Raw genomic sequence first — 18,055 nt, forward strand, 5'->3', positions numbered from 1 at the left:
AAAAAATCAGAAACCTAATGAGTTATTAAAGAAAATGCTCAGATTATAAAGACTAAAAAGACAAGAGTTAACTCCTCCTTTCACATCCTAGAATATTTTCTCACACCTTTAACCTACATATTTTTTTCTACAGAGAAGTTGTTTTATTGAATTACATTTATCTGAATTATTCCACTTTATTAGTTTTAAGTATTTATTTTGTCATTTATCCAGGATCATGTGTGAAACAGTGGTTCCTGAACTGACTAGACCACATGGCTTTGTCAACATTGGGCGACACTGACCTCTAGTGGTGAAAGGCAAAACTGCAGAACTGTCAAACAATTAAATTTCTGGTCCTAAATTATATCAATAATTAAAACACTCTAATTTGTGTCATTGGGAATCACTAAAACCTGATCTGACTTCACTTTAGAGACTGAAGAATCATCTCATGACAGATAAATTTAGGTAAAGGTGAGCTTTGCAGGTGTTACTGGCGACACTGAATAATTTGTATATTTGCTCTAAGGCAGAGGTCTTCAACAGGGGGTCCAAGGCGGTGCTGCAGGGGGTCAGTGACATTTTTGGTTAGTTAGGATATATGTATATTTTTTTGTATTTTCAAGACATCATTCCCAAATATTTAAATTTTTACTCACGTTATTGTCTTTGAACAAACTTCAATGGATAGCCGAAAAAAGAAAAAAATATAAATAAACTTTGTTAGAGCAGGACAATAGATTAATAATATAACTGATGGTGAAAAGTGAACGTCTGAAACAATCTGCCAAACTTATGGATCCATATTTTAACTTTTTCACCTATTAGACAAAACTTCAAAAGATACCAGCCGTCGTCTACTTTCCCACCCCTGGAGTGTTTTATACTTAGACCTTTAGAAGTGGAAGGAGATCTTAGAGGACTGTGCAGGTTTCTGAGGCCAAAGGGGGCCGGGGGAGCTGGGGGGCCATGGATCTACTGTAGTAGAGTGGAGTTCAGAATTAAGACCCACACAAAGGAAGTCAGAGAGCAGCCAAAGTCTGGCCTCACTCTGCAGAAATGTTCCCACTGTGGAGCCGTTTCTCACCAAAACCCACAAACACACATTCAGAGACGGGACTCCATCAGTATTCAAGGCAGAGGGGGCGCCATCTCAGGTGGTTCCCAGTGAAACCACCACAAGGGGGCGGCAGACCTGAAGCTGTTTGAATCTGTGTGTGTGTGTGTGTGTGTGTGTGAGAGAAAGTGAGAGCCAAAAGAGCAAAAGAAAGTATGCATGCATGATTGTGCAGACAAATGTGTGTGTTTGTGAGAGTGCCAACCTTGTTTGTAGGCCTGTCAGTGTCTGTGTGTGAGAGTGTGTGTGTGAGTGTGAGTGTGTGTGTGTGTATCTGTGTGTCCTGACAAAAGCTCCATCCAGCCATACTGCAGAGGGCTGCTGGTTCCCAGAGACCCTCAGAGCTCCAGGACACCCAGTCTCTCTGCTGCCTGCAGCCCAGACACAGCAGCCCGGACTCGGACACGGAGCGTCACCTGCTCCCCTCCCTCCGCCTGGAGCTTTGACGCCTGGTCGATGGATTGGATGGACGAGGAGAGCTTTAACGTGTGAAACTTTGCAGTTCAGCAGTTTAAAGAGAAGATTTTAAGAGTGTCAACTTATCAGGACTACACTTTTTAAAGATCTCGTGGACGCCATTAAAACGCCATTCTTCGTTGTCTAAAAGATCTGATGGATGTTTTATAAAAGCTGCAAACTGTGTCGGAGTCATCCCAGTTTTCTTGCCTTGAAAGAGGAGACTGTGCATCAAACTTTACAGAAGACCCAGACCAGGATCTTGCGGAAGAGTTAAGACTTGGATCATTTCAAGCTCGTTGCTAAAATCCTGAACTTTTTGGGGGGTTTTGGGAGCGTTTGTTGGAATTAATTGGTGTGGTGCACTGATCCTGGCTTGAGTCGACCATATCTAAGAGGACTCTCCACATTTAAACCTCCGTCATGGCTCGGTCTGTTGGTTTGTGGGTGTGTCTGTTCCTTCCCCTGCTGTTTACAGAAAGCAAAAGTGTCGGGAAACATGAGAGTCAACATCAGCCCGTAGACAAACCGTCCTCGAACACCAAACTGGAACCCTTCTGGATTGCCAAGGAGCTCAAGACCCCAGGTGACGCCCCCAATCAGAGCCTCCCCCTCCCTGAGATGCTCGATCTCGACATGGAGCAGCAGCGCCGCCGTCAGGTCCGAGGGGCCGACGAGGACGAGCAGCAGTCCACCTTCAGCCAGTCCTTCGAGAACGACTCTGTGACGGCTCCACAGGACACCGAGTTCGACAACGGGACGAAAGTCGGAGCAGGAGAGAGCAGCAATGAGGACGTTCATGGAAACTCGTCCAGCTCCGACAAAGACGGCCCAGGACTCTACAACCCGTTCTACCCCCTAGTGGAGAGTTCATACGCAGCCTACGCCGTCCTGTTTCTGGCCGGCCTGGTGCTGGCGGTGGGCGTGGTGGGAAACATGGCGGTCATGTGTGTCGTCTGGAACAACTACTACATGAGGTCGGCCTGGAACTACCTGCTGGCCAGCATGGCATTCTGGGACTTCCTGGTCCTGGTGCTCTGCCTTCCTGTGGTGGTCCTCAACCAGCTCTCCCATAGGAGGATCCTGGGTGACATCACATGCCGGATGGTGCCTTATATGGAGGTGGGTGGAGCTTAATAAGTGAGCTTTGGAGATTAGGTGATAAGGTGGACAGGAGATGGATGGATGGTTGGATGGATGGATGGATGGTTGGATGGATGGATGGATTATGGATGGATGGATGGATTGGTGGATGGATGGATGGATAAATCGATGGACTAGTGGATGGATGGATGGATCGATGGACTGGTGGATGGATGGATGGATGGATGGATGGATGGATGGATGGATGGATGGATGGATCGATGGACTGGTGGATGGATGAATGGATGGATCGATGGACTGGTGGATGGATGAATGGATGGATGGATGGATGGATGGACCTTGTCGGCAGAGTTTCAACGTTTAAACGACTGTAGAGACAAATATCCAGTACTTTCAGTCAATCTAAGATGAAAAGCTAAAACTATCTAAACTGGAAACACTTTGTGATGAGAAAGAGATGCTAATGCTAATGCTAAGAAGTGGGTCATGTTACAGGAAAGTTTCTTCCCATGAGGATTTCACATAATTGTGAAAGGTTCATTTCTAAAAGTGTCAAATATTCATTAGCAGAGTATCATCTGAACCCACCTGACCCAACTACAGGTCTGTAAAGGTCCTTTTGGTTCAACCAAGGCCAAACCTCTGTGGTCAGACCTCTAAAACAACCTGTGCTCTGGTTTTAGCTTCCAATGCTGACTCTAAATTGGCTTTTTACATATTCATACTGTATTTTATTTCTCTTGAGCAGATAAAAATACAAACGCCTAAAGTTGAACTAGCTCTTCAAATCATTTGCAAAAAATAATATCACTGGAATAATTTTGATGTTATATGCTTGTTTTTTCAGGGAATTATGTCCTACATGGAGAAAAAGGTTTTTCTCCGAATTAAGAAGTATGAGGTTGTATTTACATGGTACACTTGGGGTGCCAGTTGGTCAAGCGGTTTGCACCTGAAACCATATTTAGAGGCTAAGGCCCTGATCACAGTTTGTCATAAGTTTGACATTCAAAAGGCAAAATTACACAAAAATAGTCTTGCTTTAAGATATGCACTTGGATAAATGTGGAAATTAGTTGGGTAGACCCTGTCAATACATGTGAGAAATGAAATCAAAGTGTTCGTATCAGATCTTTTTATCACTGGGTCACTGCCCCCTTAGATTTGTAGTTTCTGTTTTTTTATTCATGCCTTTAGGGAATTAAAAGGGTCTTGAATTTCTAAAATGAATAAGTACATAAAAAGTCAATAAAAAATATATAGATAAAAAAAAAAAAAAATTTAATAAATAATAAAAATAAAGAGAAATAATAAATAATTATAAAAAAAATATCAATAAATGTAAAAATAATTAACTATAAATTAATAAATTATAATATAAATTAATAAAAATATAAATAAACAAATAAATAAATAATAAATACAAAATATAAATAAGAAATAATTTAATATAAATAAATCAATAGAAATATAAAGAAAAAAATGATAAAAAAAAAAGTAAGTAATAAATAATAAATGGATAAATAAAATACCCTCCCTCAACTAAGTCTCTGTGGTAGGCTTGGAGAGGGTAGGGTAGGCCTTACACACCCTGCATTACATTCCTACACCAAAGATGCTCATATAGACGATGACTGTTTGCTTTGATTTGTTTTGTTTTTTTTTCCAGTTTGACTGTCTTGATGGACCCAAAGAACAATCTACCTGTTTCTGGTTTGATCAAAGCTACAAAGTCAGAATTTTTAGGGGGCTGCTGGATGTCATGGATTTTTCACCAACAGTAGCAGTGGCTGCTGTTGGTCCTGTGTCATGTTTTCCGTCACTTATACGAAGTGGAATAGTTTCTTTTTTAAGCTAAGTTCATTCGTTTGAAAAGTCAACCTATAGCTCCACCTCCAACAGGCCTCCAGAGGGTTGGCCAATCAGAGGGAATGGGGTTTGTGGAACAGGGAGCCTTAAAGAGACAGCAACTAAAAGTAAAACATGTCAGACAACGGCTGAAATACAGGTTTTCTAAACCAGCAGGGGGAGAAAAATAGAGATTTCTTTGGGCTGTGAATCATGTAAAGCCAACATCGACCTTTTGTTACCATCTAAAAATGAAGCAAACCCGGACTTAACATTAGACTCATGACTGTGTTCTTCTGTCTGCAAAAGAACATTTGGTCGTGCCTCATCCTCTTCATTCAAGATAAAACCCACAAAACTGCTTTACAAAACAGGAAACACTGATAACGTCCGCTCAATCCTTCTTGTCTCTGCAGGCTGTGTCTCTGGGCATCACCTCCTTTACTCTATGTGCTCTGGGCATCGATCGTTTCCATGCTGCCACCTCCTCGTCCCAGCCAAAGGCGCGGAGGGTGGACCGCTGCCGCTCGGTCCTGCTGAAGCTGATTCTCGTGTGGCTTGCTGCTCTGCTGCTGTCCAGCCCTGAGATCTTCCTGTGGCAGCTGAGTCAGGCCGTGTCCCCATCCACCGGGAGACTGGTCGACTCTTGCACCATCACCCCGTCCTCCCCCCTGACCCTATACCTGCCTGACTCCCTCCACTCTCTGCTGCTCAGGTATCACCAGGTGAGGACACAGAGCCGATCTGATCTTCTACGTAAAAAAAACTAGCTTTGAGTGAAAACCTTTGAATCAGCGTTTGATATCATGTTCAGGGTCGTATGTGGTGGTGTTTCGGCTGCTACTTCTGCCTCCCCGTCCTCTTCACCATCCTCTGCCAAATGGCCACCCGCAACGTCAACAGCGACTCCAGCTCCGCCCAGAAGCAGCGCAGCCAAGATGACCGCTCATCCAATCAGAAGCGCCAGCAGCACCAAGCGGTGGAGCGGCAGCTGAACTGCACCCTGTTGGCGTTGGCTGTGGTTTACGGCGTCTGCGCTCTACCCGAGCACGTCTGCAACATTACGCTGGCCTACACGCACATCACCGTCTCAGAGGACACGGCCGCCATGCTAGCTCTGCTGCATCACTTCCTGTTGTTCTTCAAGTCGTCAGTGACGCCGGTGCTGCTGCTGTGTCTGTGCAAGGTAGGTCGGAGAGTTCTCGATTGACCAGAGTCCAGAGTTTGAGGACAAGTATTCCCATCCATAACGTAAAGCTTGAAGTAGACCAAACCAGCTGTTAGGTCGAACACAATACTGACACAGTAGTCCTCAAAACAGACCCTCTGTGACCCTCTGCCAAATGTCTTCCCTGATCTGTCTTCAACATTTTCTTCCTCTCAGAACAGATACTTAGATATACTCTGTATCTAATTCCAATTTGGTAGTAGACTATCTGGACAACAAATCAAAAGCGGCTTGGTGAGCAAATTGTGTCCAGACTTTGGTGGAAATGAGTATTCCTTGAGTCTTACCAAAAAGTGCCATGTTTTGTTCGCACCAAACACACATAAACTCATATATGCTAGTGAGTTCTTAGGTGGTGCAAATTCACAGAAAACTTTGACTCTCCACTCACTGATACACAAGAGCGATCTTTGGTGAATTACGCCCGGACAGCCAGTCAAGTGAAAACTTTAGTCCGTCTCCTGATCCCAGGTATTTGTTGTGCAAGCATTTGTTGTGCCCCGGTTAGCGTAACCGGCTTCATCTTGGGATGTTTGAGTTCAAGCTGCTCCTTCACAAGATTAACGTCTCTGGAAACCCATGAATGGGTGATTTATTTGCACAAATTAAGTGAGTAAACACAAAACACATTGGCATTCAGATTGCGTTCGGTGAGAACAGGACATCAGATCAGCGCTTGTTGGGAATTCTAGATGAAGACCATGGCACTTATAGTGATTCACCTTTTAGCCAGTGCTCAGACTGCACTGTTCAACGTCCCCAATTCTCAGCAGAGACCAGGACTGTATCAAAGACAAAATAAGAAAAGGTCTCCTGTATCTCAAATAGAACCACCTCCAGAGTGCCTAACCTGTGTGTCTGGTTGGGTTTCAGGCTCTTGGACAGGCCTTCATGGACTGCTGCTGCTGCTGTTGTCAGGAATGTCAACCAACCACATCTCAGGGCTCGCCAAGCTCCGCCCAGGTCAAACTGAAGTCAGCCAATGAGACGTCCATCTTCTTTGACAAGGCTAAAGAAACATCAGCCATCTTGTCCATCTCCAGCTAGAGGCACAGATCTCTGTCAAACCATCAGCTTCTCTACGTCTCCTCCTTCCTCTTCCTCTCTCTGATGTCTCCTGTTTTCCTTCCCTCCATCTCACCTCTGCATTGATGACCATCCCCCTCTCCGTCCTCTCCTTCTCTTCAGAGTACCATTTGTATGATATTCTTCTATGGACACAGTGTTTGCCCCTCCAGCCTCATGTCTGTGCAGGGAATGATGTTTAATCTGTAGAGATTAGATTAATGTTGCTTTGATTGCACAACCTGCTGGAGTAAAAGCAGGATCCTGTTTCAGGACTCTCCGAATGGACTCTTCCCCGAACTTCCTGCAAGAAGGATCGACCTGAGCATGGATGGTCTCCTGTTGGTCTGAAGGGCTTGTCCATTAGCCCAAATTTTTGTCCTGGAAGCACAACCTCAGTTTGATGGTTCCTTGCTGATGGTAGGTACAGTATGGCATAGAGTTTTGCAGCTGCAGCTCCAGACCAGGAAGTTTTACCTTGAAAAGACAGTTCAGTAGGTTTCTCCTTAGCAAGGACCTGTTGTTGACACACTTGGTACCTGAAGTCCTGCCCCCATTTTGATTCTCATTGGTAGGTGATTGGGAAGTGATATCGATTGGATCACCAGGTTCCAAAAGTTGAACCATTTTCCGCCCCAAATTTTGCGAGTGCAGCAACAAAAAACATCTGACACGGACATCTTAGCGTTTTTGACTTTTAGTATCATAGGCTGCCAGAACAAAAAATGTCGCAAATGGACACAGACCCTAACTGTTGGGGGGATAATGAAAAACAAGTAGGTTTTACAATTCTGGAGTTAAAGAAGTTAAATGAATGTCAGAGAACCGTTGTGTAAACCTTGCTGCTTGTGACCGTTCGGCCATGACAGATTATATGACGCAGGATGGTAATTGGTAGTAAAAGCAATCTAATGGTTTGTTTCCACCAAGTGTTCTAGTCTGGTTTAGTCCGGTTTGGTCCTATTTGGCAAGGTAGACCCCCCCCCCTTAAAATAAGACCTCTGGTGGACCTGCAGATCAAGTCCATTGCGTCTGTCGGTTCAAGACCAATTTATGACGTCTACACAACATTCAGGTTAGTTTCGTTGTTAGGACATGTAACCAAGACCCCACTTGGACGTCATTATGCAGTTCAACATTTGAATGTTGGCCTTTTGGATGTTAGCCCACTAAGAAAAGAGACATTCAAAGGACATCCTTTCAACATCATTCTTGGACACCAAACTTTGGTCTCCTGAAGGTTCAGGCTGTTACTCCAGACAACATCTTTTTTCCAATGTCTGCTGAACGTGGAAAGGACGTCCTTTGAATGTCTCTTTGCTCATTGGGCCAGATCATGCTTGAGTTTCCACAGCCAACTGTACCTCCTGGCAACTGTTTCGATAGAATCTTAAGTACATTTCCAAGACCAGTTGCCTTTTTTGGATCAAGCTTGGAATTGATGACCGAAAAGCTACACAGACAAGTGAAATAGCTCCAAAACGGCCAGATTTACATTTTGGCATGGCATCATACAAGCATATTGACTTTTTTCTGGGAGCTGTACTGTTGTTTTTCGCACAATGCCTTTATTTTGAAGTTTTGTCTAGGACTGTTCTTTGGTAAAAAGAAGCAACTCAAAGAGCTGATTATCTTAACCTATCCCACTGCTCAATGTGACGTTGAAATTATGTATATTTAACACAATTTTTGATGTCCAAATCAGGTCTCCTGAAGGTGCAGAATGAAAGTTTTATATTACGTCTTTTTTGGATGTTGTATGGAGGTCCGATTAACGCCAAAAAAGGGTCTACTAATGACGTCTGAATGATTGGATCCATTTTGAACATCTTACTGATGTCTAGATTTGGTCTGCAAATGACGTCCAAATGCTGAATGTCATTTTGCACGTTGCTCTGACGTCTGGATATGGTCTTTGACGGACCGACCCAATACTGACGTGATCTGCATGTCTCTCCGACATCCAATAGGGGATCTTTAGAGGATGGGAAGTCTGCAACCATGTTGGCTGAAAGTAAGCTACAACAGCTATTAAACAACGTCAGGTTACGAGAAAAAGTTCTTGTTGTGCAATCTCCCTTTGCATCCATCTCTGGGCTTCCCTTTCTGCTCACCTGGTGCCACAGAGTGAATTGAGCAACAAGTTTTCAAACAAACTTGTCCTAATAACACCATAACACTATGACCTAGCCCTATGGATTGCAAAGTGCCATATGAGTAGGACGGTACAGGTCGGCAATATGAGAAACTTTCCCAACTTTTGATCGAATAAATGATAATTGTGCTGGACCGGACTGAACCAGACTGCTTGGTGGAAAGGCAGCTTCTGCACAGGTTCAATATTGTTCCTAAAGGGAATACAGGGCTGAAGGTTTGAGATCTGCAGAGTGTTTGAACAGGAATCAGACCGCCTCTATGTGGAGGGGGTTTCTTTGTACAGGAAGATAAACTGCATAGGGAGTTTCAAGTTGATTAATATTTGTTTAGAGCTTTCACTGACTGACAGACTGTCAAACTGAAACAAGTAGAACAAAACGTGGACAGAGAAGAAATGAATGTAGCTGTTTTAATGTTAGAAATATGAAACTAATTATTGAATGTCAGGAATCAAAACAGTCATGTCACAAGAATGGCTATGTGGTTTTTTAATGTCAAGAGTCACAGCGATAACTTCATGGAAATATGAGCCCAATGTGCCATCGTATCTCATTAACAGACTACCGCTCTCTCAAAATGGGGAAACCCATTAATCCCAGACCTCTACCAGTCTGAGCTTGGTCCTGCTGGATCTGTTTGAGTCCATGTGTGTTGGTGAGAGTTAAGATGAGGGGCTTGGGAATGCTTCATGTTAAAAGGGTCTTCAAAAGAAGGTTTAGAGAAGTATCTTTGTGAGTGAAAGGAAGAGACTTTGCAGCACGTTTTGGAATTGAAGCTAATCCCTGATTGTTGAGGTTTCGGAGTTTCAGGTTTTTGTGGGCGGATGGTTGGGATTCTGGGGTCAAACAAGTAGAGTTCATGCAAAACGAAACATGCAAACAGCATTTCAATGTCATAAGATTTAATAAAGAAGCATAAGGAGCCACAATAATTGCTTTACCATTTCATTTTGCAAAAACTTTTATCTTTGCCCTCTTTGCCCTCAAATGCTAGCCCGCTTTTAACGAGTTCAATAGGCAATAACAGAAATATCTGCTAATTTTGGGTCAAATTAAACTTGTTTCATAAATCTGTTTTGTCGATGATTCACTCGGCTGTTTTCATTCACAGTTGGTAAATATATTTGTTAAATTCATTTTATGGAAATTGTATAAGGGAAATAAGGCATGCTAAGTGTTTTGATGAGTTTGTTGTGAATATGAACACGGTGACATTGAACATCTGGATTTTCTTTCATAACTTTTTAATAAAGGGACGACCACACAAAACAGATCAGCTGTTGTTTCTGACTCAAACTTTTTGCAGATTTGGTTTAAAGATGTTGTGTTGAAAATTTAACTTCATAGAATCCAATGTGGCCTTGGTGTCTGGTGTTAGCTCTGTTAGCCATGTCTGTGAATAGCATGATGCTACTCTGCCTTCTGGTATTCCCTCTGTTGCTGGGTTAGCACAGCTAGCTTGTCCATCTTATTGGAGATAGATCTTACGTTCCCAATAACGATGGATGGTGTGGGAAACATCTGGCCTTGCACCAGTTAGCATTTACATGTTAAAGGCTGCTAACAGCTGATTTCACATGTAAACAATGCAGCCATTGTTACATGTAGGATATCCAGACAAACACAGGAGAAAAAAGTAGTAAAAATATCACTGAAGACACAAAAGTGGTGTCCATGACCAACAATGAACCATACAAAGTAATGATCCACTCTAAATACAAAGATGACGAAAAAAAGAGATAAAAAAAAATTCAAGAAATAGACAAAGGCTGCTATAACAGGCAGCTACAATGGGGGCAGTGCCTAGCAACACAGATAGATGCTTAAGGTCACTTTTCTGACCCCTACTGCTTGAAACACAAAAAGCCAGAAGGATCATGAGGCGCCATTTTTACGGTCCGTATTTGTACTGAAGATTGAGATCAACAAGCTTTGCTCTCTATGAAGTGTTAAAGAGGGGTTACTGTGCTTTCCTATATTTTAAATGCAAGATCTTTACAATATCTTAACAAGACATCCTGGAATGATAAGGTCGTTACATAAGGATCTCCTGATGGTGTGTTCAGTTTGTACCCCAAAGTTGGAATTTACGAGTTCTGGGTAGGAAACTTCAACTAGAACGCCCCCTGAGGTCGGAATTTCCTACTCGGAAGTCAGTGGACCCCCAAGTTTACAATCAAAGATGGCTGCCCGGGTGAAACCAGTAATTTAGCTCCTGTTTTATTCCATTGAATTTAGAATTTCTGACTAGTGTTTGTCGCTATATATCAGCCATATACATATTAATCTTCAATGTTTATGTGTACAGATATTGCTGTTATGGCAAGTTTTTGCAACTTGGCAACTGAAACGCTTTGAAATTGGAGATGACATCATTCCCACTTCCCAGTTCCGATGTAAATAGAATGCACTAAAACTAGTTCATGACTCATTTAAGTTCCGCCCCTAACAGGCCTCCAGAGGGCTGGCCAATCAGAGGGTAGGGGGCTTTGTGGAGGGAGGAGGCTTAAAGAGACAGCAGCTAAAATGAAGTGTTTCAGACAGAGGCTATAATTAGAGTTTACCAAACCAGCAGAAAGAAAAATGGATGTGAAATCATGTAAAGATACTACAGGGGGCCCCAAGGGACAGAATAAAGACAAAGAAAAAGCACAATACCCCTCTTTAAGGTACCTTAGCTCAAGCTTTCAAACTTGTCATTAAGCATCAAAACTAAAAAGCTTTAGTAAAACTAAACAAAACTAAACAGCTAAGAAGAAGTCTTGAACAGTTATAATTCAGATTTAGGTAAAGTTTAATCCTAAGTTTACTGGAGGGAAAAAGATTTGGAAGTTTCTGGAGGAAGGACTGAATGTTTCTTACGTTTAGCTTTAAATGGACTGAAGGAATCCTTCCTCTGTTTGGAGGAGCCAGGAGGGTTTTCTCTCAGCGGAGCTTCTGCGCTGCATATCAATGATCTCACTACTGTCATGTCTCCATGGGATACCAACACAAAATTCACACACACACACACACACACACACACACACACACACACACACACACACACACACACACACACACACACACACACACACACACACACACACACACACACACACACACAGAGTGAGTTCTGTTAATTTAGAAACTCAAACTCTTTTCTAATCAGTGCGGGTCGTTCCTCCCCCTGTCTCTGCCGGGTTTCTCCTGGCAACCCGTGGAGGGGATTTACAAGTTTAAAGGCCCGGTTAGGAAATAATGTTTTCTCTTCTGCAGACACACAAACACAGACGAGGAGGAGGGTTTGAGATAATGACGGAGCTTTGTAAAGAAAACAGAGAGTAATGGGAAGAAAACTGATGAAATAGTCTTCAAACACAAGTTTAACTTGTTTGCTTTTACTCCTGCAGCAGCGTCAGGATAGACTCATTCTTGTGATTCTGCGCTCTGAACTATCAGTTTGGGACTCCCCTTGAGTTTTAAAGTTGAATCTGAAAATAATTAATTTGAACCACAGACTGTATTAAACATGGACGTGTGCTCCACGACGTTACTCGCCTGTTTCTGATACCGTGAAATGAAGCCAATCCACGGACGCAGCCACATTGGAAACGATCAATCTTGTAAACCACTGAGTTAGAAAAAAGTTCACCTCCTGTACAGTGTGTGCTGACAGCAAAATTAGCGTTTCGGACTCAGGCCTTTTTTTGTGCTAGGCTGTAAAAATTTTTTATTCTGTTTTTTTTCGGCTGGGAGTGTACTAGGGGTCAGTATTGGCAAGAACAACTCGAAACTCGGGTCACGATATGGTAACATGGTACATGGTATCTGGTACTGATTTCTATTAAAACATGGTGACATGGTACCACAATGTATGTTGCGGTATTTTACACAGTAAAGAAACAAAAAAAACAGATGATTTTTATGTAAATCAAAATATTACTCAAAAGTTTATGGACGAGGAAAACATTGATGTCTATGGCAGACTGATTTGCTCAGTACAACAAGAACCCACATTTTCAAATTTAGAAATTAAATGTTTTAAATATGTTTAGGATGATTTCATTAAACAATCTATTAGCAACATATAGGGTAGTAGCTCTTTGGCTCCATCTACCGCAGAGGAAGTGCAGAAGTAATATTTTACTTCCAACTCAGCTAAAAAAATATTTTTTTTATTTTTACAAAAATATTGGTATTAAAGATGCTGTGAGCAGGATCTGTTTTGATTGCACTCCCTCGCCACCTTGTGGGCTGGTGTCTCTGCACACTGTCATAAATTACTTTAAGTGAGGCATGTGTTTGTTTTGGAGTTAAATGGAGATCATATCAAAACAAATTTTCTTTGTTCAAGACAACTTTTTACTGGATACAGCTCGCCGAGGTCAGGGACTTATCAGCACAGTTATGTAGCACTAAAGTTTGAAACGTGACATCAACACTGTCAGTTTGTTTGTAGTTTAGTAGCGGCTATATTTAGCGCAGCTGACAGCCTGATGCTCTAAGACATGTCCGTAATATGTCACATCAGTAAATCCTGGTTAGCTATGTCCTGCCAGTCATCAAAGCAGAGCTAACATTACCTCACTCTTCATTTTATTGATGGACTCTCAAGTTTGAACAGACCACTGCAGAATAACTGCTGACTGTGGGTTGGAATCAACATTAGCACAAACAGTTTAGCCCCTGTGTTATATGGTGATACAGCACAAGCTAAAGGCTAATCAGCCTTTAGCTCAGGCGTAGATACAACAGGTTCTGGATGACCTGAACTGGGAGCTAAAAAGTAGCAATTTAAATTAATCTGTAACCAGCAAGAGTTCTAGAACTCCTGCTGTTGCTACCTGGCACCTGATTGGTTGATGCTCTTCAGACTCAACCAGGGGTTAAGTGGGACAAAAAAATTGACCCTGGCATTCTGGACCAGACTGGCCCACCACAGTCAATAACAAACACCTTTTCGATCTCTTGAATATGTACACTAACTGTAGAGACCAGCGGGTTTCAAGTGGTGCTGGTCAGGAAACAAACTTGCGCTGAGTATTTTTATTCATACATGCAGGGCCAAAGAGAAAGGTGCTGGTGTCTAATAAGCTGATCTGTTGGTTTCATGGGCCTGTCAGACCTATATTGGCCTGTAGTCCAGGTAGCCAGTCCATCCCTGGACTCAGCACAGAAACCACAAGTTGAGACTTTTACATCTTAAGAATCTGTGGATCAAGTTTACTGTTGGAGGAGTGAGAGAAGAAGTTCTATATCGTTATGGCAAAGTGAGCCTTTGAGTCAGATTTCAGCTCTTTATTACATCTCTGATTCATTGAGAGAGTGAGAGTGTGTGTGTGTGTGTGTGTGTGTGTGTGTGTGTGTGTGTGTGTGTGTGTGTGTGTGTGTGTGTGTGCGATAGATTGATGGAGAGTTGGAGGAACAGAGTGTTTCAGGAGGCTGGTGATGTTGTTCTCATTAGTAGTGATGAGAGCTCGCCCCGCTGATAGAAACCACTGAACAGACCGCCTCTGTTCACTAATGAAGCCCCACACACACACACACACACACACACACACACACACACACACACACACACACACACACACACACACACACACACACACACACACACACACACACACACACACACACACACACACACACACAGGCGACTAGACCTCCATTGGTCATGCGACACTCTTGAACAGACTGGATGGGAACCAGCCTCAGGATGCAGTTACGTAACGGGAAGGTCACAGGTTCGAGCCCCACATCTATACATCAGGTGTGTGTGTGTGTGTGTGTGTGTGTGTGTGTGTGTGTGTGTGTGTGTGTGTGTGTGTGTGTGTGTGTGTGTTTGGAGCCAAAATGATAACTTTAATCCATCAACATGCACTCCGAGTTAGAGAGGAAGCTCACAGCCGGCGTCATATTAAATGTGGCTGCGTACGCTGATTGGCTTCATTTCACGGTTTTAGAAACAAACGTCCATGTTTGATACATTCTATGGTTACGCAACAGCTTTGAGCTTCCTGTCGAATGGCGATAGGGCACCCGTCGGTCACATGAGCTGGACAATCAAACGATCCAAATAACTCCTGAACCACTGAGTTAGAGAAAGATTCACCCACCCCACAGTGTGTGGCGATGGTGAAATCAGCATTTCAGACCCAAGACGTTCTTTTAACCACGCTGTAAATGTTTTTAACGCTGTAAAGTCTGTTTTTATGGCTGGGTGTGTACATGACCTCTGGTCTTTCTGCAACCAGCCTTAAGCAGATCCTCAATGAACAGCAACTTTTAGCACTTCCTCATTTTTTTTCAAGGGCTTTTAGACAATAATATTTCTGTGCAGCAGCGCCACCTGTGGACATAAGTGGAGTTATACACACTTTCAGAGAAGTGAATGCAAATTTATAGCCGAAAAAAAAGGTATTCAGAACTTGAAATACAAAAATGAGAAATACAAAAAAATCAACTGCGTGGTTTCAGCGCCAGTTAAGGGGTTAGCACACCAGATGCACATTTTTTTGCGCAAATATTACACATGTTTATTTACTTTTTTTTAAACCTACTGTTTTTTAATGCAAGCTTTTACATCAGCAACGTTTGCTGAGTGAAACTGCTGACCAAGGTTGGTTTTTCCGTGTGGATCCGTGTAGCGGTGTTAAACGGAGCTGGTGTTGACGCAATGACGTCATGCGCCTAGCAACAAGTCACTGTAGCAACGGCTAATTTCCTGTGTTTGACTGCGCATGCTCATAACGTTCTTCTTCTATGGTTTTCACATTTTGCTAACCTGCCACTTATCGGCCAGGCATGGCATTGCAGGCTTCAGAGGCGATCGTTTTCAGTTTGGCCTCTTCATATGGACAGAGATATGTCTGTGGTGTGGACGGAGATTTTTCTTTTAAACGAGGACAAAGATATCCGATCAAAAAAATATCCATATACGTGTGGTTCAGGCCTCAATGTCCATTCGGATTGGCACTTTTCTTTCTGAATGAGGTGTATACAAAGGTTAAATTCTTTCCGTTTGAGCAAATAAACCGAATGTAAGCGGAATATTCGGGTCCGTGTAAACATGGCTATTGATTGTGTCCCAGCATCCAGTCCTTTATAACAAAATACATAAAAACTACAAAAACAACAATTACAAATACGTCATTTAGAGGAAAATAGCTGTGATTAAATATGTTGCCTCCAAACTTTGCGCAATTTCGTGTGCAAAAGGCTTTAAAGGGTTAATGTTTGGTGGTGAAAAAAAATCGGGATTGAAAACACACCCTGAAACTGGAAAAAGAAAGACTTGTAGTATAAAAATTGTAATGGCAAAACAACAGGTACTTTAGAGTCATGAGGAGAATTGACCAATCAGGAGCATGCATGCAAAACAGTCTGTTTGCAGAGCAACAGCAGGAGTTCTAGAACTCTGAGGTCATAGACCGAATTCTGTCTGTGACCTCAGAGTTCCACAAAGTCATTAGTGTCTGAGACAGTCAGACCTGATCCTCCAGCTCCTCTTCTGTAGACCTAACAAACCCTGGCTTTAAACTTTTGACTGATCTGCATCATGATGATGTTATTTCAGCAAACTGAACGTGAAGAAACTGTTCCTTTTTTCTCTCACATCAGGAGCAGAGACACAACACTTCCTCTGAGTCCCGCACTTTGTCTTTCAATTTGTGCGAAAGTTTCACAGGAGTCGTGTGAAACCCACCACAATGAAGTGCCACTCATCTTCAAGTGTGTGTGTGTGTGTGTGTGTGTAACAGAGCTTCCTCATCACAAACACAGGTGAGTGAATGAAGAGCAACAAGTGTGTTACAGCGAGCGTGCAAGTGTATAAATGTGTGTTTCTCTGAGCTCAGTGAACACAAACTAATCTGACCTGAATGTCTCACACACGAGGGCGCACACACACACACACACACACACACACACACACAGAGTGAAAACTAGGAGCACAATGTTGGTTTTGTTCTGTGGGAAAAACTGATGAGGAAAGGACCGAAGAGGAGGAGGAGGAGGAGGAGGGGGAGGAGGGGGATACTGCTGTCATGACGACCAGCACGAGGTCCCGATGGAGAGCTACACACACACACACACACACACACACACACACACACACACACACACACACACACTCTGGTGGGACCACCTTGTACTGCAGACAGGAAACACTGAGGCCTTCTTCTTTGTTGATTGGAATAAAAGTAGATCCACACACACACACACACACACACACTTCACACTCTGAGAGAAACCCACTTGTTGACAGGGGAGAAAGGAGGAGGGAGGGTCTGAGGAGGGATAGATGGAGGGAGGAAGAGGAGGATGAAGTCGTTGAGAGGTTTTATCAGTTCGATCACGTCACGGTTAAATGACCGGCCTCTTTTTTTCTGGTTTTGTTCGTTCGTCTTTGACTCGCTGAGAAAACTCTTCTCTGGGTCCCTCTCTCCTCTGAGCAGTTTTCCTCCAAACCCCACAGAAATTAAGGAATGATGAGCAAGTGAAGGAAGAAAAAAACTGAAAGATTTTTAACAAAAAAGAGAAAATGGATCACATCATTAAGTCTTCAGACTTTACGATGGTCTCATGCTCTTTACAACGGGTTATAAGTTCCTTCACTTGTTCCCTAAGCCCTACATGGTCTCACTTCTTCACTTGTTCCCTAAGCCCTACATGGTCTCACTTCTTCACTTGTTCCCTAAGCCCTACATGGTCTCACTTCTTCACTTGTTCCCTAAGCCCTGCAGGCTCTTACTCTTTGATTGGACACTTCTTTTTTTATGTTCCAGCGCAATGTTTTTTTTTAAAATCAGGATTCTTCACGGTCAGGATTGAATAAAATCAGATTTCTATACAATCCAGATACATACTGTCAACATTCTATAAAGTCTGGATTTTATACTGTGAAAATTATATTGAGCCATAATTCTCAGCAATCAATTTTCAGTGAGGTCAGAATCTGTCAAGATCCCATAATCTCTGTGATCCATGAGGAAACTCAGAATTCTATACCGTCAGTGTTCTATGCAGTCAGAATCTAGTAATGTCAAAATTCTTAAGATGGAATTCTATACTGTCAAAATAGATAGATTTTTTTTTTTTGAATCATGACAGCCAGTT

At 42.7% G+C, this 18,055-nt stretch overlaps 1 protein-coding gene across 1 annotated transcript; it reads left to right on the top strand.

Annotated features, from left to right (window-relative positions):
* Positions 1-1,387: 1,387 nt before the first annotated feature.
* Positions 1,388-8,322, top strand: gpr37l1b (G protein-coupled receptor 37 like 1b). Its single transcript, XM_074682129.1, has 4 exons — positions 1,388-2,677; positions 4,924-5,232; positions 5,322-5,693; positions 6,609-8,322. The coding sequence occupies exons 1-4, from the start codon at positions 1,979-1,981 to the stop codon at positions 6,780-6,782; spliced, it is 1,554 nt and encodes a 517-aa protein (XP_074538230.1). The 5' UTR covers positions 1,388-1,978; the 3' UTR covers positions 6,783-8,322.
* Positions 8,323-18,055: the final 9,733 nt, after the last annotated feature.

Source organism: Halichoeres trimaculatus, unplaced genomic scaffold (genome assembly GCF_033239565.1).
Source record: "Halichoeres trimaculatus isolate MK-OKI-2021-1 unplaced genomic scaffold, fHalTri1.1 fHalTri1_scaffold_11, whole genome shotgun sequence".
NCBI classification, from domain to species: Eukaryota; Metazoa; Chordata; class Actinopteri; order Labriformes; family Labridae; genus Halichoeres; species Halichoeres trimaculatus.